Genomic DNA, 21,491 nt, shown 5'->3' with positions numbered 1-21,491 from the left:
ATGAATGGATGGATGGATGGATGGATGGATGACAGAGAGAGAGAGAGAGAGATAAAGGTGGCAGGTGGAAGTCAGAGCAGAACAATTTAGCACAGTGGGAGTTGAGGGGGCATGTGTGTGTCTGTGTGTGTGTGTGTGTGTTTGTGGGGGGGTGAGGAGGGGGTCGAGCAGCGGGGATTACAGTTGTTATGGAGACGGTGATTTCTTTTTGATTTTTTTGTTGTTGTTGTTGCTGAACCTAAGCCTGGACTCTCCTACCCACAATCCTCCACCACGGCTCCACCACCGGCAGGAAGGAAGAGGAATCTGAGTGAGGATAAACGGGAGCGATTGGATTTGATTTATTCATTCATCTATTTATTTGTTTGTTTCTTTCTTTCTTTTGAGATAAATGCTAGAAAATTGGATAAGGGGGGGGGGTTAGGAGGTGAGGAACGGGTGAGGAAGGGGGAGTGGGCGGAGCCAGGCCTGAGTAATCGCCGCCATGATTGTGGAGCGGAGGAGGAGATGAAAGACGGACAGTGGTGTGATCATTTTTGTAATCTACCCTTCTTCTGACTCCCCCCTCCCACCCTCACCCCCCCGCCCCCCTCCCCCTTGCTCCCAGGACACAAACCCCTCCCTCCCTCCCTCCCCCCGGTGTGTCTGCTTGACTCTCCCACATTGAGCCTCCCTCCCTTCCCTCCTTCCCTCTCACTTCTCCTCCTTCTTGGCCTCCTCCTTCTTCTCTTCCTCCTTCTTCTCCTCCTTCTTGGGCTCTTCTTTCTTCTTGTCGTCCTTCTTCTCCTCCTTCTTGGCATCGTCCTTCTTCTTGTCGTCCTTCTTCTTGTCCTCCTTCTTCTTGTCGTCCTTCTTGTCCTCCTTCTTGGCCTCCTCCTTCTTCTCCTCCTCGGGCATGGGCTCCGTGGTGAGGACCATCTTGCCGATGTTGTTCCTCTCCTGCATCTTCCTCATGGCGTCGCCCACCTGCAGAGGGAGAGAAAGAGAAAGAGAAGGGAGGAGAGGAGAGGGTGAGGAAGATTTTAAACACTGCTGTCATTGAGAAAAAAAAATCTCCTGCGTTTCTCCGCCGCCGACACGTTTCCACAACGAGCTCTGATTATTACCTTCTGTCTGAACGCCGCTGATATTACTTTAATATGCAGCATATGTGAAATTACATTTGTTTTGACGACAGGAAATGAGATCGTCTCAACACAAACAGATAGATTCAATATTAAAATCCACCAGGTGTGAATATAAATGTGAGTGTATCCCTCATTATTTAAAGGGATAGCTCAACATTTTGGCAAATTGTTCCCATTGCCGTAATCCCTATAGTCATAGCAGGAGGTTCGTTACATTTAATTGTCGGTGCAAGCTGTTTTTAGAACGGCGGAGCAGAGCCGCGAGCTGCTCCGAGCTACGCTACAGAGGCTAATGGGATTTCTTCGTTTCCCTCATCAAACTCTTCAAATACACAATCCAACAACTCCACAACGCTCTGGTGGACAAGTTGTGACCTGCACATTCACCACGCTATGAGATAATAACAGAACGTTACCAGACAGAGTTGTTTTAGAGGGAAATTCATGCAAAACCTCTGATGCACGTTGCCTTCAGAGGCAGTTTTTCATCAAGCAGTCTCTGTATTTACCTCTAAAACAACTCTGTCTCGTACCATTCCGTTATTATCTCATAGCGTGGTGAATGTGCAGGTCACAACTTGTCCACCAGAGCGTTGTGGAGTTGTTGGATTGTGTATTTGATGAGTTCGATGAGGGAAACCAAGAAATCCCATGAGCCTCCGTAGCGTAGCTCTGAGCAGCTCGCGGCTCTGCTCCGCCGTTCTAAAAACAGCTTGCACCGACAATTGAAGGTAATGAACCTACTCCTAAAGCTATAGGGATTATGGCAATGGGCCAATTTGCCACCATGTTGAACTATCCCTTTAAGCTGCACGGAGGAGATGCTGCTGCGGTTCACCGAGATTCAACCCCATGTTCTTCTTCTGGGGTCAATTTCAGGTGCTGGATTTTTAAGGACTGACTCCAATTTGAAAGCTTATATGATGATAGATGTTACGCGAAGCTGCTGTGATGTTGTAACTGGATTTGAATTGATTGAATTTTCTCTCTCAAACTGAGGCCGGCTGCGTAACGAGGCCCAATGAAATGATGATTGTAATCGTATTAGCTTCGTGTCCCCGGTGCTGCTGCTGCTGCTGCAGATGGATCCATCAATAAACCACAGCTGGAGGAGGAAGAGGAGGAGGAGGAGGAGGAAGAGGAAGTGTGTCATCACAGGTGAACCCCCCCCCCCATCATGATCCACAGCCACAGCTGCAGGGAAACTTGTATAAGTTGTTTAACCCTCCTCCAAACTGACCCAATCTGTTCCCTTCCTCCATCCTTCCTTCCTTCTTTCCCTTCCGTTACTTCTTCTTCCTTCCTCTTTTGATCCAGTTGACCTGGTCTGTTCCCTCCCTCCATCTTTCTTTCCCTCCTTTTCCCTTCCTTCTTTCCCTTCTTCCTTCCTTGAACGAATCTGTTCTCTCCCTCCATCTTTTTTTCTTTCTTTCCATTTTCCCTTCCTTCTTTCCACAATCCTTTTTGCCTCCCTCCCTTCCTTCCTTCCCTTCGTCCTTACTTCTTCCTTCTTATTTGACCCAATCTGTTCCCTCCCTCCATCTATCTTTCCTCCCTTTCCCCTTCCTTCTTTCCCTTCTTCCTTCCTTGAACGAATCCGTTCTCTCCCTCCATCTTTCTTTCCTTCCCTTTTCCCTTCCTTCTTTCCACAATCCTTTTTGCCTCCCTCCCTTCCTTCCTTCCCTTCGTCCTTAGTTCTTCCTTGTTTTTTTACCCAATCTGTTCCCTCCCTCCATCTATCTTTCCTTCCGTTTTCCCTTCCTTCTTTCCTCCCATCGTTCCCTTTGTCCTTCCTTCCTTCTTTCCCTTCATCCTTCCTTCCTTGAACGAATCTGTTCTCTCCCTCCATCTTTCCTTCCCTTTTCCCTTCCTTCTTTCCACAATCCTTTTGCCTTCCTCCCTTCCCTTCGTCCTTACTTCTTCCTTCTTATTTGACCCAATCTGTTCCCTCCCTCCATCTATCTTCCCTCCTTTTCCCTTCCTTCTTTCCCTTCTTCCTTCCTTCCTTGAACGAATCAGTTCTCTCCCTCCATCTTTCTTTCTTTCCATTTTCCCTTCCTTCTTTCCACAATCCTTTTTGCCTCCCTCCCTTCCTTCCTTCCCTTCGTCATTACTTCTTCCTTCTTATTTGACCCAATCTGTTCCCTCCCTCCATCTATCTTTCCTTCCTTCTTTCCTCCCATCGTTCCCTTTGTCCTTCCTTCCTTCCTTCCCTTCATCCTTCCTTCCTTGAACAAATCTGTTCTCTCCCTCCATCTTTCCTTCCCTTTTCCCTTCCTTCTTTCCACAATCCTTTTGCCTTCCTCCCTTCCCTTCGTCCTTACTTCTTCCTTCTTATTTGACCCAATCTGTTCCCTCCCTCCATCTATCTTTCCTTCTTTTTCCCTTCCTTCTTTCCCTTCTTCCTTCCTTCTTCTACCTTCCTTGAACAAATCTGTTCTCTCCCTCCATCTATCTTTCCTTCCCCTTTCCCTTCCTTCTTTCCACAATCCTTTTTGCCTCCCTTCCCTTCGTCCTTACTTCTTCCTTCTTTTTTGACCCAATCTGTTCCCTCCCTCCATCTATCTTTCCTTCCTTTTCCCCTTCCTTCTTTCCTCCCATCGTTCCCTTTGTCCTTCCTTCCTTCTTTCCCTTCGTACTTTCTGCCTTCCTTCCTTCCTTATTTCCTTCCTTCTATCCCTTTATCCTTCCTTCCTTCTTTCCCTTTGTCCTTCCATCCTTTCTTTCATCTATCCCTTCATTCTTCCTAACTCCCTTCCTTCCTTCCTTCCTTCCTTTCGTCCTTCCTTCCTTGACCAACAGGAGAGTTAAAATGAACCCAGTGACCCCGCCCCCTCAGATCAAATATGACCTGTCAATCAAACGCAGACAGTCAGGGAAGCTCCGCCTCCCTCTTGACCAACGAGCTCCGTCACCGTCCACTGTCTGCCTCCCCCTCCTCTCTCCTCCATCCTCCAATCCCACTGTTTGTTCGAGGCAGGCAGGCAGGCAGGCAGACCACCTAACGACCAGTGCCACGGCAACGGGGCCATCTCCTAGCAACGTAAAGCCTGCCTGAAACGTGGCCCTGACGACTCAGACACATGGGAAAGAGAGAAGAGGGAGGGAGGGAGGGAGGGGGGGTGATGACGACGATGGAGGGAGCAACTGGTGTCCTTCGTATGATCGAGGAACACGCCTCAGTGAAAATGAAAAGGAGGGAAGAGGAGGAGGAGGAGAGGAGAGGAGAGGGAGGGGAGGGAGGGAGGGGTGAGTCGGGGAATTATAAGAATCATCTTCAATGTGAATGAAAGTCACCAAGGCGCTTTTAAACGACTCCACCCACTCCCACCCCTCGCTCTCTAAACATCCATCAGCCTCTCTCTGTCTCTCTGTCTATCTCTCTGTCTCTCCGGCCGCCAGGCATCTCTGGACCGGGGGAGGAGGAGGAGGAGGAGGAGGAGGAGGAGGAGGAGGAGGAGGAGAGGAGGAGGAGGAGGAGGAGGAGGAGGAGGAGGAGGAGGAGGAGGAGGAGAGGAGAGAGGAGGAGGAGGAGGAGGAGGAGGGGGCTATTTGCAGCTCCTATATATGTTTCCTCCTGGGCGCCAGAGCAGATGTAGATAACGAACCACGAGAGAAAGAGGGAGAGGATAATAATATTAATTGTTATTGATTATAATAGAAAAAAACAAAAATAAATAAAAAACTAAACTAAAACTAAAGAAAAGGCCTGTGATGGATGGACGAGGGGGGGGGGTCGAGGGCGGGCGGGGGCGTGGCTTTTTGTCTCCACCGTTACTACGACGGCGTTTTCACCAAGTGAGATTCACCTTTGTTGTTTCTTCCTCCTTCAATGTCTCTTTTTCATACATCAGGGCCCCTCCCTGACACACACACACACACACACACACACACACACACACACACTGACTAAAGGATGTCACCATAGCAACAAGAGTGGAAAAAGCACAAAAAAAAGAAAAAAGAAAGATGCACTGTGAGGAGGGAGTACAGCGAGATGGGGAGATGGAGAGAGAAAGAGAGCAAAAGAGAGAGAGAGAGTCAATAACCTAAAGACAGAGAGGAAGAGTGTGAGATGAAGAGCGGGCAGATGGAGGGGCAGAGAAAGAGCGTCAGATGGCGGAGAAAGACAGCGGGTGATTCTCTCCGGCTGCAGACGCCCGGGCCAAAACGCTGACCAGCAGCTCCCGACTCTGACAACAGAACATGTCAGCCTCCTCCTCCTCCTCCTCCTCCTCCTCCTCCCTCTTCCTCTTCTTCTTCTTTCTCTCCTCTCTGTGTTTTTTCACACTCTCTCTATTCATATCTGCTCGCAGCGCAAATGTTGTCGGCAACAATCTGACTCTGTCTGGACCGAGGAGAGGAGTGAGTTACACGATACAGAGGCGACACAGTGCAACTTGTGGCCCTGATGATGATGATGATGATGATGAAGAAGAGTAATGACTGGACCACACCCAGCTCCTGCAGATCCAACACACACACACACACACACACACACACACACACACACACACACACATACATACACATACATACAGAGCCGACGACCTGACGCACGAAGGCACGTGGTGTAAAAAGAAAAAAAGTCACAAAAAATAAGATAAATAAAAAAATAAAAGCATGTAATTCATGTGTAAATGCCGCCGCGTCACAGTGAATCATGCGGTCGTTCAGACTTAATGTGTTTAGTTTAGTTACACACTAACAACCAGGAATAAACGCACCTGGAACTGAAAACACACAGAAACTCACATCCAACCTGAGGAACGGAAACATTCATAAAAACCACATGTAGATCAAAGAACATGTTGATATATGTAAACTGGAAAACATGAATCGTACACGTCCAGTTGTATATAATATATATATATATATATATATATATATATATAATGTAATCTCGCAAATTACATATTTAAGCCGTAATTTTGTTTTGTAGATGAAATAAACAGATGAGATTTGATTTGGTTTAAATCAAATCATACTTTAATATAAGTAAAAAATACTTTTCTAGCGCTGCCTGGAATTAAAATTGATTGTTCTCACGTTACCAGTTATATAATAATCACCACATCCTGCCGCCCTCGTTCAAGAAATATCAAACATTACATGAAATAAAGCAACAGAACGTATCTCTATAGTGTCAAACATGCGGCCCGTGGGCCAAAACCGGCCCACCAGAGGGTCCAATCCGGCCCGCGGGATGAATTTGCCATGTGTGAAAATTACATTAAAAGACAGAAGAGGCATAATATTGTTGAAATTGCATGTGTTTTTCTCATGAACTTTCAGGTTGTTCATAACATGTTTTGTAAAAGGACAGTTCATTTAATGTAAACATCTTAATAATGTACTTCTTTGCACTAAAATAAAGAGAAACATTAAAGCGCCAGTTCACTCAAAATTGAAATTTCACTCATTATCTACTCACCCTCATGTCGACTAAGGGCTGGGAGAAGTTTCAGAGTCCTCCGTGGCTTCTCTGAGTTACAGGGGGTCTCGGCGTAGCAGTGCATGTCCACATAACGGTTGCAAATGGATACCAACTGTCTTCGTAACAAAAAGACACACCAAAAAACATCCAAATACCTCCATGCTGCTCGTATAATGTCCGTCTTGTATTGAAGCCCCGAAATGCGAAATTGTCCCGAAAAAAATTAAATAAGTCTATATTTCAAGCTTGTTTGTAGCGGAGCTCCTCTTCCCAGTTCGTCCAAATATGACGAACCGGGAAGAGGAGCATTTCGCATTTCGGGGCTTCAATACAAGACGGACATTACATACGAGCAGCATGGAGGTATTTGGATGTTTTTTGGAGTGTCTTTTTGTTACGAAGACAGTTGGTATCCATTTGCAACCGTCATATGGACATGCACTGCTACGCCGAGACCCCCTGTAACTCAGAGAAGCCACGGAGGACTCTGAAACTTCTCCCAGCCCTTAGTCGACATGCGGGTGAGTAGAGTGAAATACCAGATATATAATATCACCGCATCCTGCTGCCCTCGTTCAAGAAATATCAAACATTACATGAAATAAAGCAACAAAACGCATCTTTATAGTGTGTATATAGAGTATAGTGAATAAGACAGACCTGCTCCAGGTGCCAGGTGGAGTCGATGCGGGGCTTGACCTTGCCCTGCTTGTACAGGTCCAGGATGGCGCTCATGGCCTCGGTGAGCAGCTCCGTCTCCCCGTCCAGGTAGCCCAGGTGGAAGCCGCACACAGACTTGTTGCCCTGGATCAGGCTGAGCGTGTGGATGGAGAACTGGTGGTACCAGTTCTTGGCCACGGCCAGCAGGTTCTTCTTCTGGCCCGCCAGCATGTTGGCCGTACCTGACGGAGGAGGAGGAAGAGGAGGAAGAGGAAGAGGAAGATGAGGAAGAGGAAGAGGAAGAGGAAGAGAGCCTGAATCTCCACTGCAAAGATGACACAGTCCATCCATTGTTGATTGATTTATTTATATATTATTCACTCCCACTTTCTCCTTCTTCTGCTCTTACTTCACCTTTTTTTCCTCCTACCTGATCATCAGCTTCACTTTTAGAGATGTGAAACAGTCGCTCTATTATTTAATCAATAAATAATAGCGAAAAACAGTTATTTTAATTGGGCTTTTTGTAACTTTTCCTTTCAGTAACAGGTGCTGCTGGTTTGTTGTTTGCAGAGGAGGAATGAGTAGTTGCAACTAAAATATGTTTAAACTTATGTTTCTCTGAAAAAAAGTGCTTCTTCCACTGAGCTGCTATTGGCTGCTGTCATTTTCTTTTCTTTTTTAAAATCTACCATTTATTGCTAATGGCCTATTAAATCAAAACACGGACCTGCAGTGACTGAGCTCCTACTCAAAAGTTTTGAAGCTTAATGCGGTGTCCCAGTGTCACACATAGGTATTTGTAACATTTGTGTAGTTGGGTATTTATATTGGAAAGTGATGAGACAGGCGGGTTGGCGCTATATGGTTAGCATGCAAACGTCAGTAGAAGATGAATTTGCAGCATTTCTGCAACAGCTGTTAAAGGGATAATTCAACATTTTGGCAAATTGGCCCATTGCCATAATCCCTATAGTCTTAGAGTAGGTTTGTTACCTTTAATTGTCGGTGCAAGCTATTTTTAGAATGGTGGAGCAGAGCCGTGAGCTGCTCAGAGCTATGCTACAGAGGCTAATGGGATTTCTTGGTTTCCCGCATCAAACTCATCAAATACACAATCCAACAACTCCAAAACGCTCTGGTGGACAAGTTGTGACCTGCACATTCACCACGCTATGTGATAATAACAGAACGTTACCAGACAGAGTTGTTTTAGAGGGAAATTCATGCAAAACCGCTGGTGCGCGTTCCAATCGAGGGCAGTTTAACGTGCAAACACAAAAAAAACTTGTTCATGCATCTTAAAAGTGAGGATTTGCTGCCGTTTCATTCATTTCCAGTGTCTCCACTCCGTCTGTCACCTGTGTCCCACCTCTGCACCTTCACACTCTGTCCTGCACCTTTCACCCTGAAATCCAGTTTCACACCACCTCAGCTCCGACTGTCACCGCATCACCTCCCTCCCTCCCTCCCTCCCTCCCTCCCTCCCAGCCTCCTGTGCTTTCTCTGTCTCTCTCTCCCTCTCTCTTGGGGGAACCAGGGGACACAAAGCGAGCTCTGAGAGAAGAGAGGGACCCGGCCCGCTACATTCAGACACATTCCAGGTTTTCGTGTGCATAGAACGCCCATTGTTCCACCACGCATACTTCTGATAAGCTGGAAGAGACGCGGCCAGCAGCGGCAGCAGCAACAGAGGGACCGGCCGGGCGGGTAGGGTAGGGTAGGTTGGGGTTCTGTAGGGGTGAAGAGAGCGGGTGAATGGGAGGAGGGGAGGGGTGGAGAGGGGGGGGGGGGCTGAGGGCATCATGCTGGGTAGTGGGTTTTTGTGCAACATGGAAAGGCAAAGCCCTGTTCTCCGTGGATGCCGACCCCGCCCACTGCTGCATGCACACTGGGTTTCCAGATTGGCATCGCAACAGAACCAGTGTATGTACGGTTTGGTCTTCCCTTCCCACGGACGACACACAGCGCACTGAGGACACAGACCTCCGCGGGGGGGGGGGGGGGTCAGCACGCCCACCGGGAAGCTGCTGCTGCTTCATTTCACTCTACGGCACCGTGTGCAAAACCCAGCGCTGTTGTTTCGTACACCAGTAATGACTCATTCATCATGTGCTTGGTTTTGTGTGTTCTTCTTTAGTTATTTTCTTTTCTTTCTTTCTTTTTTTTTTTAAATGACTGAATTTGCAGCTGCTCCTCCAGATGTGCAGCACGCACCAGACTGGGACCGGGTGAATGAAGTCCACCAGACCTCATGAATGATGCAGAGCCGATGAGCTCAGGTGAGGATTGGTCTGTGTCATGGCGGTTTCTGTCAGTAGCTCGTTGACACACTGACCACATACCAGCTCAGTAAACCACAGGATTTCTCATAAGCTGGTGGTGGTAACTTTGAAAAGTACAAATCTGGAGAAGCTCAGCTGGAAAAAACACATTTCTTGTGGTCAAGGTTTGATTTTTTTTTTATTGGACTTCAGTTCATTAAAGTGCTTCTGTATGTGATTATGCTGCTGCGAGGCCATCATTCTTCCACGTTGACCGTTTCAACTAAATTCATTGGGTATTAACTCTGGACTTTTCCTGCATCAGTGAGGATTCTGTACTACTGTACCTGTCCAAGCTGTCGAGGTAAAACATTATTTATTATTTCCTTCTCCAGAGCTGTTGAGTCTGAATCTGCTGCTGTTGAACTCTACTGTAATTAAAAATAATAATAACCATTATTACTACTAGCTTGTGTCAGCACCTAGGTGCATACAGTCTTGCTGTTGCTGCTGTTGCTACTATCACCATTAATGATATTCCCATTATTGCAGATGGCCCCGCCCACTCTGAGTCTGGTTCTGCTCGAGGTTTCTGCCTCTTATGCCAAGATCAGACGACACGATGTTTTTGTCTTTCACAATCGTCACAATGTCAGATTAAACGATCAAAGTGTCAGAAATTCTTGCCGTGTCATGGTACGACCCCGACCAATCATCGTCCACGACTGATCACGACCCTGCACATTCACCACGCTATAAGATAATAACAGAACGTTACCAGACAAGAGTTGTTTTAGAGGTAAATTCATACAAAACCGCTGATGCGCGTTGCCTTCAGGGACAGTTTTTCATCAAGCAGTCTCTGTATTTACCTCTAAAACAACTCTGTCTGGTAACGTTCCGTTATTATCTCATAGCGTGGTGAATGTGCAGGTCACAACTTGTCCACCAGAGCGTTTTGGAGTTGTTGGATTGTGTATTTGATGAGTTCGATGAGGGAAACCAAGAAATCCCATGAGCCTCCGTAGCGTAGCTCTGAGCAGCTCACGGCTCTGCTCCGCCGTTCTAAAAATAGCTTGCACCGACAATTAAAGGTAACAAACCTACTGCTAAAACTATAGGGATTATGGCAATGGGCCAATTTGTCAAAATGTTGAACTCTCCCTTTAAAAAAGCATCTACACAGCCGGAAAAAGAGAGAATACGTCGGTAAAAGACGTATGAGAGTAGTAGCAGTAAAAAAAAGTTTGATAAATATGTGATGATCAAAACGGCAATTAAAAACCCAGCTTTATTAGAAAGCATCTATACTTCTGGAAAAAAACAACTAGAGCAGTAAAAAAAAAACAAAAAAAAAACTGCACAATCACTACGCAATGATCGAAACTGTTGCATGTCGCTACAAGAGCCCGGCGGGTCCTTGTCTGCAGTGGAGGCGTGGCTGCGAGAGGGCTGAGTGAGAGGACGGTTCCTGTAGAAGTTCCTCCCCCCTCCCTTCAGTGGAAACGCGCCTGTAGTGAAAAGTGCATTGAGGCGACAGAGTTACTCACCATAGGTGATGAGTTTGCCCATGGGCTTCAGCAGGTTGTAGGCCTTATGGGTGTCTGATCCTCCCAGAGGGTCCAGGATGATGTCCAGTCCTGCAGCAGGAACAGACAGAGACACAACGTATCACTGGTGGTGAATTCAGAGAGACGAGCTGCCAAGTCTCCTCAGAACCCCCCCCTCCCCCCCCTCCCCCAAACTACCCTGCATGCCAGAGTTCACTAGGAGTAGTGAGCGTGGCCAAGTTGTGCCGTGTTTACATGAAGAGCAGATCTCACTGCTTTAGTGCTGCTTCATTCTTGTCACTGATAAGAGCAAAAGGGATAAAAACGCCCCCCCCCCCCCCCCCCCCCCAAAAAAAAAAAAAATCATTGTTCATTCCACTCCTGGGTGGACAGAATAACAAATAGGGTTGCAAAATTCTGGGAATTTTCAAAGTTGGAAACTTTCCATGGGAATTAACAGGAATATATCCGAAATTTACAAAATTGAAAGTTGGCCCTTGGGTGAGTAATATTTTACTCAACTTTCATGTTTTTGTTGTTCAGTAAAATAATTGATTGTTCATACAAGGATTAAAACTTGATAAAGTTCTGTTGAAATGTCATGTTTTTTAATTGTATTATTTTACATGGATGCCTGCTTATGACAAAAAAAAAAATTACATTTATGTTTGGATATGATACAGTTTGTTTAAATTACCCCCAATTTCCAGTTAATTCCCATAAATTCCCATTATTCCCATAAATTACCATAATTCCCGTGGAAAGTTTCCAATTTGGAATATTTCCAAAATTCCTCAGCTTAACTTCCCATGGAAAGTTTCTGGAAATTTACCGGAAATTTACCGGAAATGTTCCGCCCCTTTGCAAGCCTAATAACAAACCAAACCCACCTCTGAGCAGATGGTAAAAACATGGCAACCTGCCTCTCTACCAAGGTTTCTTCTCTCTGTGGCTTATTAACGTCTGAGCCCCGTTGGCTCAACCTTAATGACCGTCCTCTGTGCCAGAGGGGGAACTCCTCAAATTGGGCTAACCCCCCCCCCCCCCCCCCCTCCCCCTCCTCGCTCCGCTAAACCCCGGCGTCTATTGATCGTGGGTAGGCTGAGGCTCGCAGCAGGACGCCGCCTTGACCACAGCACAGATGAATTGACTGAAGAGCCGGAGACGGAGGGGAGGAGGGGAGGGGGGGAAAGGTAGCTGAGCGAGGGGGGGGGGGGGGGGGGGGGGGGCTGCACATTGATCCAGGCCTCTAATTAGATACGTTCTGTCTCAAGTGTCAGTTCCTGCTCGCTTCTTATCCGTCTCTGTCTGTGTCTCTCTAAAAGAACAGAGACACGACTATGAAATGAGCCTCCAGCATAATAACAAGAGTCTGCCACGGACGCAGCAGTAGGCAGCAGCAGAAGAAGAAGAAGAAACAGGAAGTGGACCATGCTGCTGCTGCTCCTTCATTTAGCTGAAAAGCATCGTTTTTGTGTGTCTGTGTGTGTGTGTGTGTGTGTCCTCTCTGCATCTACATAAAACTGTGCAGATACGAGGTTATTGAGGATCCAGACAGGGAGGACGACTCCCTGTGCAGCAGCCGGCTCCACCGAGGACGCTGTCGCTGACACACAATGGCAGAAAAAAAGTGTGTTGAAATGTATCAGCTCAGTCAGTGTGTAGCTGCAGGTTGTGTAGCTGCAGGTTGTGTAGTAGCGTTCACAGTCACAGTATTGCTCTGTGCCAGTGGGAAAACATCCGTCCTCCTCTCTCACTGTGTGTGTGTGTGTGTGTGTGTGTGTGTGTGACTGTAAATGCAGACTGATACACACTCTACACTGGGGCATTTATAAAACTTTACATTATAGCAAAACAAAGGGTTGGTCTGTGCTGCTGTTCTTCTCTTTTTTATCATCACATCCACACACTGCACCACTTCTGAGACTGATGAAAAACTTTCTTTTCAGAATCCTATTAAAACATTTTTGAAGAAACTGAAATTAAAACTAAGTTGTGTTTTTCCTTCTGACCTGGTCTTGAAAGCCTCTGCCAGCTGTTCACAGATGTTGGACGCTGTTTATCATAAGAGCAAAGATCCTGAGTAGGCCAATATCCTTGTAGCCTCTATCCTAGTATTGCAATAATTCTGATATCCTAAATGGAAAACTTTGTCAACATATGAAGTTTTCAGTTTAGTTCATCTCACTTCAATCATTTTTATTCTTCCTACTTTTAAAAAATCAAGCGTTCTGGTGCCAAAAAAACTTGAGTTTGTATTTGCAGTCGACATAATAAAAGATCGATACCGGCGTCTGTGTATCAATCATAGACTGTAAAAAGAATGGACGTAGCACCCGTGACGTCACCCATTGGTTTGGGGGAGTCTGTTTTGTGCCTCTACTACGGGCATTTGAACTGCGCCATCTTGGATTTTAGTGGGAGTCTACTTTCCATATTTGGAGGAGATGGAGGTGGTTTCCCGGCCGAGAACCCGCCCATTGAACTCGAAGCAACCAATTAACGGCCGGTAACTGTCTGAGAACCTGTCACTCAACGTAACCACGCCCCAATTTATGTCAGAATTTTAAGCCTAAACAACACTAAAACACCCCACAGTGTTCACGGAGGTGGAAACTATCGGTAGAGACCAAAAAAAAAAAATGTACCAGGCTGTAAATACGTTTTTTTAAAGCTGTAAAGTCGGCTATTTTAACATGGGGGTCAATGGAGAGTTGTTCACTTCTGGTCCCAGCCCCCAGTGGCCGGACGGGGAACTGCAGCTTTTTGAACGCGGAAGTGGTCTTCACTTGTAGAACCCACAACTCCCCCCTTGGTATCAATACAATATTTCAATACAAAGTATCGTGATACCAAGATTCATACCAGACCCTAAACGTTTCATTCACTTGTTGACTGGTCGTCATTGTTATTCATCCTCGTCTTTTATTACATGTACCTTCAATGTTCCCTCTGCACCTGTAGACTTTGAACTTGTTTTAAAGTGGAAAAAGCATCTTTGGACATTTGTCGATGACTTCTGTTAAATGTTGTATTCACTATATTGATGAATCTGTCTGTAACTAACTGGTGTCTGTGATACTGTGTCTCTGTGTCACTGTGTCTCACCTTTGGGGCTGATCTTGCGGACTTCCTCCACATAGTCCTTGGTGCGGTAGTCGATGGCGTGCGTGACTCCGCCCTGGCTGATGGTCTCGTGCTTGCTGGCCGACGCCGTGCCGAACACGGTCACGTCCTTCACCGTCTGGCACAGCTGGGTGGCCGCGATGCCCACGCCACCTGATGGACAGACAGAAGGACGGAGAGGGGAGAGTTAATGCACAGACACGGTTGTGTGAGTTGCGATGGATTCTGGATGAACTGTGCACAGGTCATGTGTGTATGTGTGTGTGTGTGTGTGTCTGTGTGTGTGTTTTCTTTGGCAGGTAAATGTGATTTACATCATTTATTGTCCCAAACGACAACAACAACAGGCAGAGACAGCGTGGACGTGTTTCTTTTGCCCTGGGGTATGTGAAGAGCGCACTGAACACAATCTAATTACCTCAGCTGGCTCAGGGGGAGAACAGACACCCACACACAGATGCACAGACACACACACACACACACACACACATATCAAACTCTGAAGAAAGTCGCTATTGTAGCTCAAATGACATATCAGTTTTTTTGTTTTTTCGGTCGCCTTATTCAAAACAACCTGCCTGAAATTCCACAGGATGAAAAAATGTAGCTGAGGTATCTGTTTTGTTCGCAGAGGACGTTCTCTCACAAATTACACAAACACAGCTCCGTATGACCAGACTAAATGTGCTACATTGTCCGAGGAAACTTGGAAGAGACGACGTGCTGCAGGCAGCCTGGCCCAGATGTGTGTGTATGTGTATCATGTGTATGTGTGTACATAGTTGTGTTAAATGCCACGGCCCGGTGTGTTTGCAAAGGCAGCCGGAGCAAGAAGTAATAGGTGACTGACTGATAAGCAGTGGCTCGTTTGACTCCAAGACTAGAAGTGAAAGGCGTCCGTAAAAAAAAAAAAAAAAGAGAAAAGAAAAAGGTCACTCATGCCTGAGCAAGTAAAGAGCGGAGAAGGTCTTATCTGATGTGATGTGATAGCAGCACAAAGCAGCAACGTGTGCATTTAAATAACAGAGGGTTTAATGGTGTGGACCAGCCGACGGACACGACGGGATCAGACGAAGAATGAAATCATGACGTGACGTGCTTCGTTTGAACCTAAACACCGAGTAAGAAAAAGCATGAAGCTCCAGAGGCTCAGTGTAAATATCTGGGATGGACGGGTGGTTGACCTGCTGGAAGGTGGACCAGCTGCAGCCGCCACTAAAAGGAAAAATATTTATATTTTAACATCAGATTAGAGAAAAAATGCATCAAACTGCTGCAAAAACTCAAATTTTAGTGCAGAAGCAGATCCAACATGGCGGCACCGTGTTGCAATAAGGATCTGGGTTCAATCTCTTGGTGAAGTTTGCATGTTCCTTCTCCATGTGTACGTCCAGACACATGCACACTAGGTTGATTGGCGGCTTTAAACTGCCTGTAGGTGTGAACCAGAGTGTGTGAGGTTGTTTGTCTTTGTACATGTCGGTGTGACCTGTGCAGGTAAAACCCCGCCCCCTCGCCCTATGGCAGCCGGGATTGGCTCCTGCACGGAAAAGTGGTGTAGACCAAGAGGGTGGATCGGACGCAGACGTAACTCACAGGCGGCCATCTTGTGTCGGCCCGCTCCCTCTGTCTCTGGCTGCATTAAAGGGATAGTTCAACATTTTGGCAAATTGGCCCATTGCCATAATCCCTATAGTCATAGCAGTAGGTTCATTACCTTTAATTGTAGGTGTAAGCTATTTTCAGTACGGCGGAGCGCAGCAGCTGGCTGCTCAGAGCTACGCTATGGAGGCTAACGGAATTTCTTGGTTTCCCTCATTAAACTCATCAAATTCAACATCCCAAAACTCCACAGCGCTTTTGTAGACAAGTTGTGACCTGCACAACCACCACGCTATGAGATAATGACGGAATGATACGAAACGGAGCCGTTTTCGAGGTAAATACAGGGTAAATACGGAGACTGCTTGCTGAAAAACTGTCCCTGAACGCAACGCGCATCAGCGGTTTTGTATGTATTTACCTCGAAAACGGCTCCGTTTCGTATCGTTCCGTCATTATCTCATAGCGTGGTGGTTGTGCAGGTCACAACTTGTCTACAAAAGCGCTGTGGAGTTTTGGGATTTTGTATTTGATGAGTTTAATGAGGGAAACCAAGAAATTCCGTTAGCCTCCATAGCGTAGCTCTGAGCAGCCTGCTGCTGCGCTCCGCCGTACTGAAAATAGCTTACACCTACAATTAAAGGTAACGAACCTACTGCTATGACTATAGCAATTATGGCAATGGGCCAATTTGCCAAAATGTTGAACTATCCCTTTAAAGTGGGTGATCCAGTCATCAACACTAAAAAACTAACTCAGAACTTTGAGCTTTCAAAGAAAAGTACATGAGTAAAAGTATGCAGTATCATAGCTGCATTTCCGACGTTCAAAACAAACCAAACCGTTTGAAAATTGGACAAAAACTGAGCAAGTTCTGGTTATTTTAGCAGAAGATGCACCAGAGACATGATGCTCTGAGGGAGGGAGTGGACCGAGCCAAGATGGCGGCTGTGTGGCAACGCTGTGTCATTGGGCAGCAGCGTTGGGCGAGTCATCTTATCTAATCTTCTTTTATTCCTTATATCTATGGTGTAGACAATGGATGGAACAGATCCAACCTCCCTTTGCATTGCGGGAAAAAAACCATAGCTGAAACTCCCAGATTCTGTTGATCAGCATCAGTTTGTCCTCTGGGATAAACATCTGGACATCCTCATCCTCAATGAAGCTCCATCCTACGGTATAAAAACATCTACACGACACAGGACCAGAGAAAACTCACTCCCAAACTCTGCTGCTTCAAATCTTCAGGTTTTACTCTGAACCACACCTGGACTGTTCAAGATGGAAGAAGATCCCGATTTTCAATTACAACTCTCTTCCTCAAAGATTTTCCAGACACACACTTAATGCATGAGACCTTTGCACATAAATTGTGCAAGAGCGACTAGAGGAGAACATGTTTTTTTAATGAGCTGCATTTTATTCACTTAGTTGGTTTAATTCCTGATGTTTATCTACTCGACGTCTTAATGTCAGTGGTATCGTGTCGTCATATCAGCGGCCGATGACACTGATGCACCTCCGCTGCTCGCTGCACTTCTGCATAAAAAGTGATTCAGGGAAGTGAATAGCACAATTTCCTCAGTGACATCCTGGTTGTTGCTCCGCTGCTTTATCACAATCAGCGCCGACAGAGGCCTGAAGAAAAAAAAAAGAAAAAAAAAAAAAAAAGCAGCAGAGATCTAATGACAAGATTAAAGCCAATTCAAATAATCTTCTTTATTAATCTCTGACCGGAACGACAGCAGCAGGTTTCAGGGCCTTTTACTGCAATTTAAATGAAACAAAAAAAAGAAAAGAAAAAAGACTCTGTGCATGTTGTTTAGGGGAAAAAAAAGACAAATGATCCTCAAGTTCAGTGCAAAGGCTCAAAAAATAATTTATGATTTGTATCTGGAGTCGGTGTGAGACGGAGAACAGAGAGCAGAGAAAAACAAGCCTCACAGCAGCAGCAGCAGCAGCAGCAGCAGCAGCAGCACACCATCTCTGCTTGTCCTCACTGAGAAACCAGGTTTGCGTTGCCAAGGAAACCTCGGCCAAATTGCCGGCAATGACTGAGCAAAGGGAGCCATTTTGTTTCATTGACTGTTCCTGTTCCTCTTCTTCTTCCCCGTTCGTTCGTTCATTCGTACACACAGTGAGAGTTTGTTTGTTGGCTCAGAGTTTATGACGGACGGCGCGGAGAGAGGAGAGGGACGCGCGGCGGCGTCCTTAGGGCCCGGGTCATGTGATGTGATGTACCTGTGTGTGCACGCATAATTTACAAGCGAAGGCGTGTAAACATGACGAGCAAATATGCATCTGTTTGCCTGCGACATGTGGCGTTTTGAGTACACAAGTCGGTGTTTGTGTGAAGGTTGGAAGGTGGCGAGAGAGAGAGAACAAAGTGTGAAAAACCTTGAATATGCATCGTTTGTCTTTGGAGCTGCGCGTCGCCGTGTCACACACACACACACACACACACACACACTGAGACACAGGTGTGAAGAAGTGTCCAACAGGATGATGTAGTGTATTAATATTTAACCAACGCTGCTGCCATAAACACAGCGACCCCCCCCTCTTTTCCTCCCTCCTCCTCCTCCTCCTTCTACTGTGTTTACTCGATGAGGTCAGCAGCGATCACTCTTTGTTCTCATCATATCTTTGTTTTTCATTAGTGAAATGACAACAGAACAAAAACAAAAGACCTTCATATTCTCTGATGGATCTGTTTTTACTTTTTTTTTTGGTTTTTTTTTGTTAGGGTGTGTAAAAATGTGTTGTTGCGTCCAGACAGGAAGACGGTGCCTGATCTCGAATCCGCTAGAACAAAAAAACCTCCTGATCTGGAATCATAAGACCGTTAAAGCTGTGCCAAGAACCCCCCTTTACCGCACCCCACCTCTTTTTCTCACACACATGCACACAAACACACACACACGCACACACATGCACACATCCATACATACGTAGACACAGATCACAGAAAAGAGAAAGAAAGAGAGAGGAGTGCGGCCGGCGGCTGCAGCCTTGAACAGTCCTGCATGGCCGCTGCTAATCTTCACAAATATGCACCGAGATTACTTATGAACTTTTATCAACCCTGAGCTTCGGTTCCTCCTCCTCCTCCTCCTCCTCCTCTTTCTCTGTCTCTCTCTCCTCATCTCTGTAGGTGGAGAGGCAGAGTGTGATTTAAAACCATCCACAAACACTTAACCAGCGTGGCTCAGGGAAAAGGAGGAGGAGGAGGAGGAGAAAGCAGATTAAGCAAAAAAAAATTCTTGCTGCTAATTGCATTTGTTCTCCTCAAGATTCACTGACTTGTTTACACTTGTCAATTAAGGACACGTCTTAAAAAAAAGAAAGAAAAAGTGTCCACCACCTATCTGTGTTGTTTTCCTGTCTCTCTCTGCAGAAACAGGATACACAGCAGGGTTTTGTCTTCTCCCTGGATCCTTACATACTCTCTCTCTGTTTGGCACAATTTGCACTTGGCTTCCATAACATGACTGTGTGTGTGTGTGAGCAGCAGCAGCGGCAGCAGCAGCAGCGAGGAGGAATTTTCCCCCAAAACACAGAGGAATCCAGACTGACACTGAGGCCACTGTTATTGCTCCACACCCAGGGTTCAACAGCAGGAGCGAGCAGGAGGGAGGGCGGGCGGGGACGTCAGACATGTTTTTGTTGTTTTTTAAAAATCTAAAATAAAAAAAAATAACGGGATGGGACGTCCTCGTTGATACGTGTCTCGATCTACAGACGGAGCCTCTCTGAGCTGCGGGGTGGCTCGATACGATACTCAAGATCGGTATCGGTCCGATATTGGTTCAAAATTTCAAGATCGACCATCGAAAAAAAAACAACTATAGCCGGTCCGATCCGATACCTAAGCCCAAATGCTCAACTTCTTGGTTTCCCTCATCAAACTCATCAAATACACAATCCAACAACTCCAAAACGCTCTGGTGGACAAGTTGTGACCTGCACATTCACCACGCTATGAGATAATAACAGAACGTTACCAGACAGAGTTGTTTTAGAGGCAAATTCATGCATTCATGATGTGCGTTGCCTTCAGGGACAGTTTTTCAGCAAGCAGTCTCTGCATTTCCTCTAAAACAACTCTGTCTGGTAACGTTCTGTTATTATCTCATAGCGTGGTGAATGTGCAGGTCACAACTTGTCCACCAGAGCGTTGTGGAGTTGTTGGATTGTGTATTTGATGAGTTTGATGAGGGAAACCAAGAAATCCCATTAGCCTCCGTAGCGTAGCTCTGAGCAGCTCACGGCTCTGCTCCGCCGTTCTAAAAACAGCTTGCACCGACAAATAAAGGTAACGAACCTACTGCTATGACTATAGGGATTATGGCAATGGGCCAATTTACCAAAATGTTGAACTATCCCTTTAACATGAACAGGAGAAAATACGATATTGAATTGATATCAGTATCGGACATGAAAAAGTTGTATCGAGCCACCCCTAGTTAGTAGTAGTAGTAGTAGGAGGAGGAGGACACCTGGTTGCCCACGGTGACATGACATCACTGGCCTCTGAGCTCCACATTCTTGCTCTGATTTCCATGTTTTCCTGAAAGACTCTCCTTCCTCCCTCTCACCCCGTCATTAGTCTGTGGTGTCGGCGGCCGACACAAAGAATGAAACACAAATGTGAACCCCCGAGCTTCAACTTTTCTTTTTCTTTACTAAAGCCCTCCCTCCACCGCAGAACCCCTCTCCCCCTCCCCTCATCTGGCCGAGTAACAACATCAACAAATAAACGACCACGTTGCCGCCTCAGTCCCAGAGTTCAGACCTGAGTCCCGTCCCGCTGCTGCGGTTCCACGTTTGTTGAGCGTGAACTCTCGAGGTTTTACTCTGCGTTATGTAACCGTGGTGTTTTTCTGGTATGACAGTGGAAACGTGTGTGTGTGTGTGTGTGTTTGAGAGTGTGTGTGTGTGTGTGTGTGTGTGTGTGTGTGTGTGTTAACAGCAGTGTAATGTGCTCTTGCTCTCTCTCTGATGGTGAATTTGTCTCCGTGCAGCAAAGAGGAAACCCATTTTTAGTTCCTGAGTGAGTGAATTAAGGAAAAGAAAACATCCTTTGCTTGTGTGTGAAGGTGGTCCCTGTGATTTCCTGAGTGGGGGATTCTCACACACACACACACACACACACACACACACACACACACACACACACACACACACACACACACACACACACACACACACACACATACACACACACACTCAAATACAAACACAAACACTGTGCAGTGTGCACACAAAGACACAATACTGCCTGCAAAAAAATATATTTCTATCATGATGAACCCACTTTTAGCTTTTCCTGCAGCCTGGAGTGAAACACGAGCTGGTGCACACAAAGCCACAAAGACACACACACACACACACACACACACACACACATATGAACACGAAAACAGGTGTCCTGACATACACCTGCGACTGGTGCATGTGGTGTGTGTGTGTGTGTGTGTGGTGGGGGGGTTAGGGTGGGGTGGATGGGGTCAATTGTCACAGTGCTGACGAGAGCGCGGGCGAGCGAGCGAGCGATGTGATTGGCGGGTGGGGGTTGGAGGTTGCCCTGGTTTCCCTTCTCCTATCAGTGCAGCTGATGAGCCGGCGGCGATGCCAGGCCGCGGGAACACAGAGACGGTTCAGCCACGGCCCAGACTCCCGCTCGCTGGTCAGACTGAATTAGCATTCTCCCTAAACTAGG

The 21,491-nt window shown here is 46.4% G+C and overlaps 1 protein-coding gene across 1 annotated transcript in view; it reads right to left on the bottom strand.

Moving 5' to 3' along the window:
* Nucleotides 1–578: 578 nt before the first annotated feature.
* Nucleotides 579–21,491, bottom strand: part of vat1 (vesicle amine transport 1) — a 36,140-nt gene continuing 15,227 nt past the window's right edge. The window contains exons 3-7 of the mRNA XM_085783456.1: nucleotides 14,147–14,317; nucleotides 11,039–11,128; nucleotides 7,225–7,466; nucleotides 663–966; nucleotides 579–626 (exon numbers count right to left, since the gene is read on the bottom strand). Of these exons, the coding sequence (XP_085639582.1) occupies nucleotides 694–966; nucleotides 7,225–7,466; nucleotides 11,039–11,128; nucleotides 14,147–14,317 (776 nt within the window). The 3' untranslated portion in view covers nucleotides 579–626; nucleotides 663–693. The remainder of the gene's footprint in view (nucleotides 627–662; nucleotides 967–7,224; nucleotides 7,467–11,038; nucleotides 11,129–14,146; nucleotides 14,318–21,491) is intronic.

This window comes from Trachurus japonicus, chromosome 8 (genome assembly GCF_045865225.1).
Source record: "Trachurus japonicus isolate A0001 chromosome 8, Traja_1.0".
NCBI lineage: Eukaryota > Metazoa > Chordata > Actinopteri > Carangiformes > Carangidae > Trachurus > Trachurus japonicus.
Note: the sequence above shows the minus strand (reverse complement) of the source record. Positions and strands in the feature narration are given on the sequence as shown.